The 13323-nt window shown below is 42.2% G+C and overlaps 1 protein-coding gene across 1 annotated transcript in view; it reads left to right on the top strand.

Annotated features, from left to right (window-relative positions):
- efnb1 (ephrin-B1) overlaps nt 1-12324 on the top strand; it is a 78034-nt gene extending 65710 nt beyond the window's left edge. The window contains exons 3-5 of the mRNA XM_039004756.1: nt 5345-5437; nt 8544-8681; nt 11930-12324. Coding sequence (XP_038860684.1) covers nt 5345-5437; nt 8544-8681; nt 11930-12324 — 626 coding nt within the window. The remainder of the gene's footprint in view (nt 1-5344; nt 5438-8543; nt 8682-11929) is intronic.
- Nucleotides 12325-13323: the final 999 nt, after the last annotated feature.

Here is a 13323-nt window from a genome sequence, read left to right as displayed (position 1 = left end):
TCGTCAAAGCCCTGCTTTGGTTCTGATGTCGTGTAGTGAGCCTGTGGTCTCATTCTGATGTGAGGCGGGTAGGCGGGAGACAGTGGTGGCGGCTGGGCTGAGTTCCCCCTCCCTCCTGGTCTGGGACTCTCAGCTCCCATGGTGCAGCTGGCCCCCGGGATTTAAAGGTTGTTCTTAATATCATTGGCGGAGCTGAGCGTGCTGTAATCTCGCAGCAGCGCTGAAATCTCCACTCCAGACCCTCAGCTTAATTTGTCAGCAGGCAGGTCAACTGTGCCTGATCTGATGGGGCAGCCTTGGGACTTAGCCACTCTCCCTTGAATCCCTAAAACAACTGCTTCTATTCCTAACCCAAATATTTTGCATCTTATTATCTTACTGACCATAAACACAGACCAAACCCAGCTTCTCGCTAAAGATAGTGAGTCCAAAATGTTCTCTATTTCACAAGCGATTGACTTCGTCAAATTATCATTTTAATCTGTCTAACATACCACAGTTTCTTACTTTTCAAGACTTTTATAATTTCCTTCTATTATGGACAGAATAGCTAGCTGCAATGTTTCCAGTGTCCCCTGTGTGTCTAAATGATGTGGGTCAGAGAGTAGCTGTGGCCTTGTCTCAGAATGCTGAATCCCACTCCAGTTTCTGTCAGGGTGGCTACCTGGCATAGTCCTTGGAACACAGTTATCAGTGCTCATCTGGGAGTTGAGTTTACAACAACCCTTTCTATCCCTCTAAGCCTATCACTCATCAAGGCCTTTTAAAGGTGCTTTGCATGTTTTGCTTTGCTTTGTTTTCTCTGTGCCTTTTTCTTACCATTTGTCCCAAGGTTTTAAAGTGGCGCGTCAGTGAAGGTTCTGTCTCCACTGAAACAGATTACATGAGTTTTTGTCAGACGGGGCAAAGCTCAGACATGTCAGATGGTGTTTGGGGCAAAGATGCCACTAGGAGTTACAGTAAGTTACAGGGAAAGAATACAGAAGCCGTGGCATTAACATTATGGGCCTGATGTAGTATACACTGGCAAGTTCTGTAATACTGCTAAATCAATATGTAATAAAATATAATTGAAAAATGAATAATGAGTATACAGTATAGATTTTGCTCATGTATAATTACAGTACAGAGGGTCCTTGTATGTCAGATGTTGAGTCATGCATGCATAAGTACATGCTATTGCTCAGTGAACACATGTACAGGACTGTGTACAAGGGATTGTCTACGCATTCTACAGAAGCATGCTGCAGAGCACATTCATTCAAATTGAATGCGCTTGGTCTTTTGTTTTTGGAGAATGTCTTTGTCATTTGATCTAAGTACAGAGAAGAATTTTTGGACAAATCGTGTTTGCTTCTAAACATGGTGTGCATTGGTGAGTATGTGGGGATGTGGTATTGGCTGCACTCAGAGGAACATCCATAGCGTCCTACAAACTGAAATGACAGTTAAGTTTGGAAATACTGTCTGCATTTTGTTTGTCAGCTAAATGAGGACAAACCACAGAGAATGTCAATTGTAAAACAAACTGTTTTGCTTCATATCCTCACCCACAATGTCTTACAATGAGTAAATAAGACTCCCTTCAGATTGGCTTATGTTTAAACAAGCAGCACAGTATCTGTGCTGTTGCAGTTGCATACAAGTATGATAGCCTGCGAGACCATGCTATTTGTCCTTGGAGCAAAGAAAGAAAACATAATCAAGAGGAAACATGTTGGAGTTAATTAGAGGTGCTAAAGGAAGAAACCTAGAATGGCACAAGATTTATTTTAGTCATGACAGAAGCCTCCCTCAGAGCCACACACTATAGCATATAGAGCTTATTCTTGCCAAATGAATTATGTGCTAATGTCTGTTGGCTCCCTACCCCCAGTGGTAAGGCTCCAAACAACCATGCTATGATTCAAACAGAAAGGCTCCACTTTCTCAAGGGGATTTTTATAATTGGTAGCTATACAGTAAGTCATTTATATTTTGAGCACCGTATATTAATGAAGGGTCCCATCAGTCTTATAAACATATCTAGAATTGAACAAGTTTGAATTCTCAGACCTGGACTATGCACTATATGATCCACATTCTTTAGAAATAAACAAACATTTGCCCTGATAATTTGAGGTGGTAAAATGCCAATAGTTTAGTCATCTTACATATAACACCTCTCTGATTCAGAGGGGTTGGGTTAAATGCGGAAGACACATTTCAGTTGAAGGCATTCAGTTGTACAAATGAATAAATGAATATTCCCAAAAGGTATATTTATCAACATAAATCATTGATCTATTGGGTAAGAAGGGAACTTTTTGTCGATACAGGCTGTCATGCAAAAAGTATCCCTGGTCCCTAAACTAATCTGCTGTGTTCAAATCTCAAGATGTCCTCCAGATGTTTTTGGTACACTACAGTACAGTTGGGGACAACAAAAAGACAATTTCCTAGTACCCCACAAACGGAATAGTTTGAGTATTGTCCTTGAATTTTTCTTCTATGACTATTATTTCAGACTTTTACATTGGAATACCTATTTTCCAGACTCCGTTTCATGGAACAAGTGCTGTAGCTTTGTTGAAGTTGAATGATAGAGACCAGTGTTGTTGCAAGGTAAAGATATCTTTCCAACATCTCAGTGCCCCATGAGTTGTGAAACGTGACCCCCAGTTCCCTTGAAAACAGAAGTTAGTTTCACCAGCTGTAGAAGAGATGGGACTGCTGATGACCCTGCTTCATATCCTGTGTTAAATTATGTTTTCCCAGTTCAAAGGTTGGCCTTGACAGTCCTGGAACCAACTAAGAGTTTACTCATTGCAGTGACAAACAGGAAATACAAATACAGTGTTTACAACAATAACAGACAACTGCAATGCATGTTATATAATTACCTTATCCTTTCTTAGTGATGCTGTGATTTCCTGTCCTAGAATCTAAGTGTTTCTCTGATGGGCAACATAGTGGCCTATAATTGGAGGCCTTGTTGGATATTTGTCTGTATCTCTGCCCTGCTTCTCGCGGGCACGGTGGCATGCTCACATTGTGCATGACGACTCGGTCGGAGCCTGGCACCTCTCCCAGGCCCATGCATCTTAATAGTTGTGACATCATTCAGGGCAGCAGGGCTTTCTCCCACTCACTGCCTCAACTTTCCACTAACAGAGCGTTAAGCATCCGTTCAATTTTTTTTTGTTACGCAATTTGTTCTTGGGGTTAAGTGCTGTAAGCTATTGATTGCTCATGTTTTTGTCACATCCGTTCTCATTTCATGAGTGCTCTAAACCTAATAAGACAAGCCCACATTTTCAACGACAAAGTTTAAAAAGGCATCTGTCAAATGAGGGGTTCTATTTGTGGAATACTGGACAGATATAGGATGTCTGAGACAGTTGGTTTTTGAGAAACATGGTAAGTCTATTTGGTGGTTAATGCAATCAGAAAATACTAATGAATTGTGTCTAGGGTTTTGCTTCCCTTGCTCCATCAAACCGTTCAAGGTTAGCTTGTCACTTTTATTTAAACCCAACATTAGTTTGCTGGAGCCTCTCTCGACTGACAAAGAAGTCTCATTTGGTGGTAGTAGTAGTAGTAGTAAAAGAGTTACAGGAAGTGCCCTGCATGATATAGCATGCAATGTGAATGAGACAGGCAGGTAATGTAATCAGCTAAGGTCGCGGCTTGTAGGTAGACAAGGCTAGGTTACACGTTTATTCCCTGCATTGGCCAATAGTCAATGAGATTGTCTTTTCACTGTACTTCTCAAGCTCCTTAACTTAATGAATCCCTTTCCATTATAATGTCTCTTGATTGGCTATACTGTACGGCTGTCAGTATATGCAGGGTGTCATTAGTGAAATGTCATCAATATAAGCTCCTTTAAGCTTTGCCTGTAAAACAAAATAATTCAAATTCTCATTTTATTCTATCTGGCTACTCCATAAGAAGGAATTGCTAATCCAAAATGTTTGTCATGAGCCCAGTTTTGTGTGTCCTCTGTCTTCTAATTGCATCCTTGAAGAATGAAAAACAAAATGTGGGAAAGAAAGAGTGAAATCGGGTTCACAGGCCTCCCATTCTGTGTTGTTGAGCGGTTGGTGATTTGAGCCAGTGGTGTGGTGGGATACCTCTGCTGGAGCAGCGCCACATGCCCCATTCTCACCGGCCTACCACCATTGTGCCTGGGCTCCACTGAGAGGGGCTTTGATTCTCCTGGAGAGGGACCTTATTAGTCAAACACTCTCCTACATGGCAACTCATTCATGACTCTTAATGAGAGAGGAATCTGGACCAGCTAATAAGGTGGCCGTCCCTTTAGTGCCTTGTGAGGGGGAGAATGGAGCAGATGGAGAAAAAAGCGGTTTCTGGAGGTAAAAATACCCACGGAGCAGGTCTGAAAAGAATCACACAGGGCAGGGCGGGCCCCAGCTTTCACTGGCATGGAAAACACCTCCTCGTATATATGGGCTGAAAGCATTATTGAGAACCCGATCCATATTCACACTCCTTGGTCTTTTCTGTCCCAACTTAGAATAGAGAGTGCCAATTGCGCCCCGTTTCTGTGACTTAAGTCCTTGGGAAGCGGAGCTGACAGAAGCAACACAGGGCGACAGAGATCCTATTGGCCTCCCCTGTCCCCCGGCCTCCTCAGCTCCCCTCAGTGGATATTGATTTGAAGGAAAGCCCCTCAGAGATAAGGGCTGCAGGCCATTGTGCCACCCAGTCTCTAATTACAGGACATGCCGAAAGAGAAAGCTAAGCCCCTGGCATTTGCAGCTTGCGATAATTGCTTCTGGCATAACATGCCTTGCCAAATGTTTGGTACATTGCTTCAGCAAAAAGGAAAGAACAAAAACCTGTTTTAAAGAGGAGGGGGAGAGATAGAGGAGGAGGTGGGTAAAAGTGATTACCACATATACATTTTTGGACTATGCATCGTGCACACCTCCCTCTCTCCACATGTATGATTTCAGCAGTGTTTTGAAGGCCACCACATTCCCTTGGGATCAGATTACTATCACAGCCATGTCTTAGTAGGAGGAGACACCACTTTTCATCATCCATTTCCTTCCCTATGTACAGATATAAGCAGCACCTTCAAAAATAATAGAGCCTTGTTTTCATATGGTGCTACAGCCTGAGCGGACATTACCAGTGTGCGGTTTAGAAAATGAACCTGTTGTAAGCAATATATACAGCTTGGTGTTAAAAAGTATTTTCTCAGCAAAAGTGGTTAGATTGTATCTTATGAAGCAAATATATTTTCTCTTCATGAATGAACAACCAAGCCGTACATGAATTCTGAGTGGCTGTAATGATTATTTCTGTTCCAACACTGTTTCCTGTCTCATCACAGCCACATCGAATGGGACCCTGGAGGGCCTGGAGAACAGGGAAGGAGGGGTCTGCAACACCCTCTCCATGAAGATCGTCATGAAAGTGGGACAGGGTAAGTAAGCATCTCGATGCGGGCTGGCAGGAATGCCAGAAAAGCAGTAAAAGGCAGTCACAATAGAGCCAGGCAGGATATAAGTATGGATGAGTGATAATGAAAGCTTTGTATGGGGACTGTCATGACTGCAGTGCAAGAGGAGCGTTTCATGAGCTATTGTTCATAAATCCAGACACCCCGGGCGTGGGTTTTTACAGTGGGATACTCCGCTGCTCACAGTGTGTGGAGAGTCGCCCAGTGACTTCATCGCTCATAAAATAAGGGCCTCAGACATCACATTTCACTCCATTCTTTACTTTTCTTTTTTGAGAAGGGAAAGATGAAACAAAGAAAAGCTATTGTGCAAATACAGATGGACACACTGAAACACTTTCTCACACATACCAAAAGAACTCACTCACACAATGACAAAAAAAGCTGTGGAAAACATAGAGGACATTCCATAGAGCATGTTACGGACTACCTGTTGTCCTATTACTTAGACTGTCTGTTGGTCTAACATGAATGAGATTGCTTTGCCTGAAGAGCCCAGGTTTCTCACACACTGTCACTCTTAAATTTTTACTTTGTCTCTCACAGTGTCACAAACTCAAATAAGTGTTAACATTGTTTTCCAAATGAGGCAGCAGCTTTAACAGAATGTCAATGTATTGAGATAAGTGGGGCAAGAGTTCCCAGGCATTCTACACTGGTGTGGTGTGGGCTGTCTAATCTGCCATGGCATGTCCCCACTAGCTTTTAGAAATAACACTGTGCAACATGTATACGCATTTGTCTCAATACATAATCACGCTGACAGTGGATTACAAGGCCAACACAAACCAAATCAACACAAATCAATGTGATGAAGGAATAAAGACGTTTACCACACGCACCATCAGCCGTGTGGAACAGATGAGACCATTGGAAAAACCCAGGTTCTCCATATAAATGCCATCAGTCAGCACATGCACTCTCCCTCTCCTTAAATCCTCACTGATATATTGGCCCACTCATCTACACACTTAGAAAAAAGGGCTCCAAAAGGTTTCTTAGGCTGTCCCCATAGGAGAACCCTTTTTGGTTCCATGTAGAACCCTCTGTGGAAAGGGTTCTTCATGGAACCCAAACTAGTTCAACTTGGAATCAAAAAGGGTTCTTTAAAAGGGTTCTGCTATGGGGACAGCTGAAGAACCCTTTTAGGTTCTTTCGAAGAGTGTAGCTAGGTCTCTAAAGAGACCTTTGCTTGGCCTGCCGTCATGCTAGGAGTGGCAGGGTCAGTCTTAATCACTGCCCTAGTCAGCGTCCACACATCCAAAACAAACAAACCACAAAGGGAGGGTCTGCTGATAAGACTCTTATTCTACAGATAGGGATTATTTGTATAGCTGACCTTAGATAATAATTATCATAGTTGGCTTGACATTCCTTTTGTCTTTCTCAAGACTTGTTTGCGTAAACCTGTGTTTAATACACAAGATGCCCATTATGTTAGGAGCTAGGAAACAGTAAAAGGATTATAGATGTCATTAACTTTGCTGTCTTGTGCAGGTAGTTACGGTTGGAATGCAACGGTTTATTTCTTTAGGATTTGGAGCAATGACGTTACCGACCCTAGGTCATAGTACATTCATCTGCGTGTTTGCTGAAGGATTGGGTCCTATTTTCAGCCACTGAGTCATAGCAACTCTGTTGCCACAAATATTGTAGACACAGAGAAACGGTTTACATACAATAAAGTAAGGAAGAAACAGTATCGTCTCTTTGTTTTTATTACACTGACTCATCCAGGGCAACGGTCACTAAAGCATGATTGTTAACAACACACAAAGCAACATGAACAAGCATTATATTATCAGAAGAGGATACATACAGTAAGCTATAAACCCTTTTGTAAAAACAAAAGTAATTCCTAAATTTTTCTTGGAGAGAACTTTATCTCTAACAAAATGCTTTTGTTAACAAAAATGGCAATGATTGGAGACGATCATATGACCAATATCTGGATATGTAGCAGACTGTCAATCTGCTGACGCACTTCCTCATACTGAGTCACTCTTGTATTACTGCACACTATGAGATTTAATTTATTGATTTGTATATGAACATTGAATTTTATGCAATTATAAGATGACTATTCACCCATGAAATGAGATTGTATGGCACCGTATGCTGGGTAGTTTAAAGGGAGGCTGATGGCTTTGATGGACTCTCTTATCTGCAACCAAAGCTTTCAAAATGTTAGTACAATGAGAAAGAGCCAGGCCTGTCGATGTTTGAAACTCAGGTGAATTGATAACATTTTATAAAACAAGCTGTCATGTTAAAATGTGTGATATTGTCTTTGGGATGGAGATTCTTTAGTGGTTGTTGACATACCCATTTGTTGTGTTGCACATTAGAAACTGGCACTCAGCAGTAGCAGACAGCACACCACCAAAGTGTCTGGAACAATAGTTCTCTTAACTGTAATCAAACAGACAAACTGAGGGTGCAGTTTAGGTTATACATAGCACACTGTAGCAGCAATATGAGCTGGTTTAAAATAATGAATATCAGTAGCTATGCCTTTATAAATACTGTGTTAATAACCAAAGAGACACACCTCCATTAGGGCTCTTAAAATGCAATTCTAAAAATAGAACAATTGGACATTTAGAATATTTTCTATAAACTATTACAGTAAAATAATTCCAAGATCTCTAAGTTCTCTTGAAAGGAGGGGCAGTAAAACCTCATATGCACACTTCAATGATGTTCCAGTCGATGAAATCTCCCTTAATGCCAGTGTATCCCCTTAGACTTCTGCATGGCATCGATGGGACTCAGGGGAACCATGAAAAAAGTGACTCATGCATTTTTGTCAGGAGACAAGTTACATCATTTCTTATAGCTTAATTTGGCAAGGTATAGCAGATACTGTCATGCATGTCTCAAAATATGACATGACTTGTCAGTTTTTAATTTGAAAAGTGTGCCATCGACTACTTTGAAGAAATTGAGTTCAAAGGAACTGATAAATATGTCTTATAAATCTTTATTGGAAAATTATAAAAATAGCAACAGAATTTACAATATTCACATTAGAATCTAACTTGGTTGACTTTCTTCATCTAAATTGCAGACCCAAACACAGTTGTACCGGACCCAGTTATAACAGACAAGCCAAGCCAAGACCAGGACAACACTGTGAAGGAGACAACCACCAGCCCAAATAAGAAAAAGGGGGGCAGTGGTGGGGTTGTGGAGCCAGGCAACAAAGGTGAGGATGCTCAAACTTGTGGGAAAAGGAGTATTTGTCTCAGTATGAGCCCTGTTTCCCTGTTTTGTGTTCTAGTCCTCATTATCAGTGGATTGGACTGTAACCTTTAATGCCAAAAGGTCATGGTTTTGCTTCCAATACTGTATCCCACATTGTGAAACCATTTGTTACTGCATTTTCTAAGTACAATGCTTCCCCACGTCTGCCTCTCGCAGTCCAGGGGAGGCTGGTGGGAGGAGCTATAGGAGGATTGGCTCATTGTAAAGACTGCAAACTAATAAATGGAACACTACCAAACACATCAAACGTATGGGGAACCACATGTGTGACTCCGCTCCATTTATTCCATTCAAGCTATTACAATAAGCCTGTCCTGCTATAGCTCCACCCACCCGCCTCCTCTGTTTCGCACGCATGCACAAACACAGACACAAAAGTATTATATTTTTCCATTTTGGTTTGAGAAAGCTACACTGATCTTCTTTTTTAATTATGCTGAGTAGTAATGTGGATAGACAGACACAGTGTTCGAGTGTGGTAATGAAAAATTAAAACCATATCTGCTCGGCTGAGATCTAGCCGCAGATGATAAAATTATCAGAGACTATTAAATCTATCAGCAGGGTTTCTGCACATTAGATATATCCATTTGTGTTTGTTTTGCTTGGGTTTCAGTCACCAGAATGGTCTTTTTTCACAGGGAGGCAGAAAATGCTAAAGTTTACATAGGTTTAGAAAGTAATTTGGGCCCTAGAGTTCTGGCTCTGCTGCAGGACAAACAAAATGGCCTTCCCTCTCATCCTGGAGAGCTGCCAAGTCTCCCACAGTGGGGTTTTCTTTCAATTTGAAGGTTTGGCAGTCATCTTTCTTGGTGTGTTACTTTGAACTTTTGTTTCTGTCCTATTCCTTTACCTGCACATGAGAGCTCCGCCTAACAACCTTTTGCGTCTGACTTCTCTTATACCACGGGTGAAGAGGAATGTAATAAAGGTGCACAGTTTATCATGCCTGTCTGCACAGCTCCACAGCTGAACGCTGAACAGTGGCTAAATGGGCACAACTGATCCAAAGCCAATCAGGACAACAGACAAAATAAATGCATGGGATTATTGTCAGAGCTGCCAGCAGGAGCAAAATGATACGTTTCAATTTACAAATACTTCAGCATTTAAACAGTCAGGGATACTGTTGGGAGGTTTATCCCTCTGCAATAAAGTGAAAAGGTACTGAGATATCCGGTACAATGCTTTGCCTTTGTGGTGTTGAAGCTTTGACAGAGGAGCACAGGTACCATCTGTATCTGCTTATTATGGCAGAAAAAGGCTTTTATCAATCAAGTTTATTTTATATAGCCCTTCGTACATCAGCTAATATCTCAAAGTGCTGTACAGAAACCCAGCCTAAAACCCCAAACAGCAAGCAATGCAGGTGTAGAAGCACGGTGGCTAGGAAAAACTCCCTAGAAAGGCCAAAACCTAGGAAGAAACCTAGAGAGGAACCAGGCTATGAGGGGTGGCCAGTCCTCTTCTGGCTGTGCCGGGTGGAGATTATAACAGAACATGGCAAAGATGTTCAAAATGTTCATAAATGACAAGCATGGTCAAATAATAATCAGGAATAAATGTCAGTTGGCTTTTCATAGCCGATAATTAAGAGTTGAAAACAGCAGGTCTGGGACAGGTAGGGGTTCCATAACCGCAGGCAGAACAGTTGAAACTGGGACAGCAGCAAGGCCAGGTGGACTGGGGACAGCAAGGAGTCATCATGCCCGGTAGTCCTGACGTATGGTCCTAGGGCTCAGTTCCTCCGAGAGAGAGAAAGAAAGAGAGAAGGAGAGAATTAGAGAGAGCCAAGATGCTATCAAGCTGCTTCCTTCTGCCTATCATTCATTCAGTGGAAAGATCAAATGTTGTTTTGCCTCTGTAATACAAAGAGGTAATACCTCGTTTTAATTTGTATGCACATTTTTTTCCTGAGCCATTAAGGTCTTTGGAAGCAGAAAAGGTCTCAGCAGAGTGTGAGGAAAGCACATTATAATAACACTCACAGTCATTCATGCTCAGCATCTAAATTAAACTGGCTAGAGAGATGGCCAGAATAGATTTCTATAAATTATTCAGAACATTCTGAAGTGTTGGCATGGGTCTACAGTTAGGTGCAAATGTGAAAATTAGTTCACCCAGAAGTCATTTGAATAATTCTAGTGTTTTAGAATCGTTCAGACGATCTTGAGGAACGCTAATGTTCCATGTCACGATAACGTCCTCATGCTCATTAACCGGCAGGTGGTCTTGACTTCATTAATATGAGCGAGAACAAACTAGTCTTTTGTTCACAAACTAGTCTTCTGTTCACTCGACATATTCTTGACAAGCTGGAAAATAAAAGCAGTGGGGACTGACAGACACTGATCAGCTCCATCGCCTTCAACACACATTGGGCTCTATGGTCTCGTGTAAGATCAATAGTCGACTGTCTTCCATCTGTCAACTTTGAAATGGGGTTTTCTTCCCCTTTCATCAGGGTCGTCTTACCCTGCAAAATGAAAGAAAATAATAAGAGCTGGGAATAATTCCAGTGGTGATTTGGTTATGTTTGGGATCACTGTGGAATCCATTCCTCTACCCCCAGTGTAAATGCAGCTAGCAGCCTCTGATTTGACAGTGCAGCAGCAGTGTTGGGCAGGCAGGCAGACAGCGGTGGAAGCTGTGCTCCCAGGCAGGCAGCGTTGGGATGCAGTGAAGTATACATAGTGAAAGGAAGGAGGGATAGGGAGGGAGGCTTCAGGACCACACAGGAAATAGGCATGCCACTCTAATTGGACTCAATCCTCATCCTCTGTGTCTAATAGAGGGACTGGTGTTGTTTTCTTTTCCCTCGCAGCCGGGTTATATACGTTTAAACAGTTTCTCTTCCTTTACCCCCTCATGTGGAGTTATAACATATGGCTAAACATACACAGTTTAATCCTCCCCTCGCTCTCAGGATGCATGCCAAGAAGAAATGAGCTATCATCTGTGGAAAACGGACACTCCCACACGCTCACAAAGGCCACACAGTCAGGAAGCCCCTAGCTACTCAGTCAATTCAGAGAAATAATGGAAGAAGCCTTTTTCTCATTGAGAACCCATTTGCACCCTCGCAGGGTTCCACCTCTATCCTGATCAGCAACAGTACAGCTTTGTCTGACTTGGCTGCCAAGCAGACCACCGCTTGTTCATTCCTGCTGCTAACTGATTCCTTTATTTTTCCATCCACAGACACCATGAACCAGGACAACAAGTCCAACTCAGCAGAGGGCATTTTTGCCTCCAAGCCAGCGCTGTTTGCTGCCATCGGGGCGGGATGCGTCATCTTCCTGCTGATCATCATCATCCTCATCGTCCTGCTGATCAAGCTGAGGAAGAGGAACCGCAAGCACACCCAGCAGCGGACCACCGCTCTGTCACTCAGCACGCTGGCCAGCCCCAAGTGCTCTGGGAACGCTGGCTCAGAACCCAGTGACATCATCATCCCTCTACGGACTACAGAAAACAACTACTGCCCCCATTACGAGAAGGTGAGCGGGGACTACGGCCATCCGGTTTATATAGTCCAGGAGATGCCCCCGCAAAGCCCAGCCAACATCTACTACAAGGTCTGAGGCAAAGACTATCTTTAGGATGTTTGCTTGTAGGGGAGAATTCTGGTCTACCTTTTACTACCTTGTCCATCTGATGTTCAAAAACACTTTTGATGTTCAAAATAGCATCACAAGAACAGAAATGAAAAACAGGTCGTCATGGACACGGTAGTTGAATAATTGTTTGTTTCCAGATAGGCCAAAGGGCAGGTTTTGGAGGGTTTGTGTCGTCTTCTCTTCCTGCTTCTTACTAGAAATTGAATTCACCCAAGTTTTGCTATTCTGTGTGTCTGAGAGGACTGTAAGATGGTCAAGCCTATGGAGTAGAGAAGCTATTGCTCTGACAATGGAGACAAGTTGCAAACAGGGTATACTACACAAACAAAGGACCCGCGATAGGGCTGTCGCTCATGGGCTCCATTCCTGTAATGAAGCCTCCATGGTTTGCTCAGAGACAGAAAAAGGCACAGTGTGATGATATAGCATAACACACTTCCCTTTAATATGTTTTACCTGCACTATTATTTTTTATCAGTCACCTACAGTAGCTCCCTCTTCACCAATGTCTGCTCCTTCAACATTGTTTATTTTCTACTGTATATCCAGTTAATACATACAATATTATGGTAAATATTAATATTTTTCATGTGTCCTTTAGTGATACTTTGCCACTCTTTCTCTTATATATATATATATATACACACACATAGACACACACATACACACATACACACACACACACACACACACACACACACACACACACACACACACACACACACACACACACACACACACACACACACAGTACCAGTCAAAAGTTTGGACACACCTACGCATTCCAGGGTTTTTCTTTATTTTTACTATTTTCTACATTGTAGGATAATAGTGAAGACATCAAAACTATGAAATAACACATATGGAATCATGTAGTAAGCAATAAAGTGTTTAACAAATAAAAATATATTTTCTTCAAAGTATTTTCTCCTTTGCCTTGATGACAGTTTTGCACACTCTTGG

The sequence above is a fragment of the Salvelinus namaycush genome, chromosome 12, assembly GCF_016432855.1.
Source record: "Salvelinus namaycush isolate Seneca chromosome 12, SaNama_1.0, whole genome shotgun sequence".
In the NCBI taxonomy this organism is placed as follows: Eukaryota; Metazoa; Chordata; class Actinopteri; order Salmoniformes; family Salmonidae; genus Salvelinus; species Salvelinus namaycush.
Note: the sequence above shows the minus strand (reverse complement) of the source record. Positions and strands in the feature narration are given on the sequence as shown.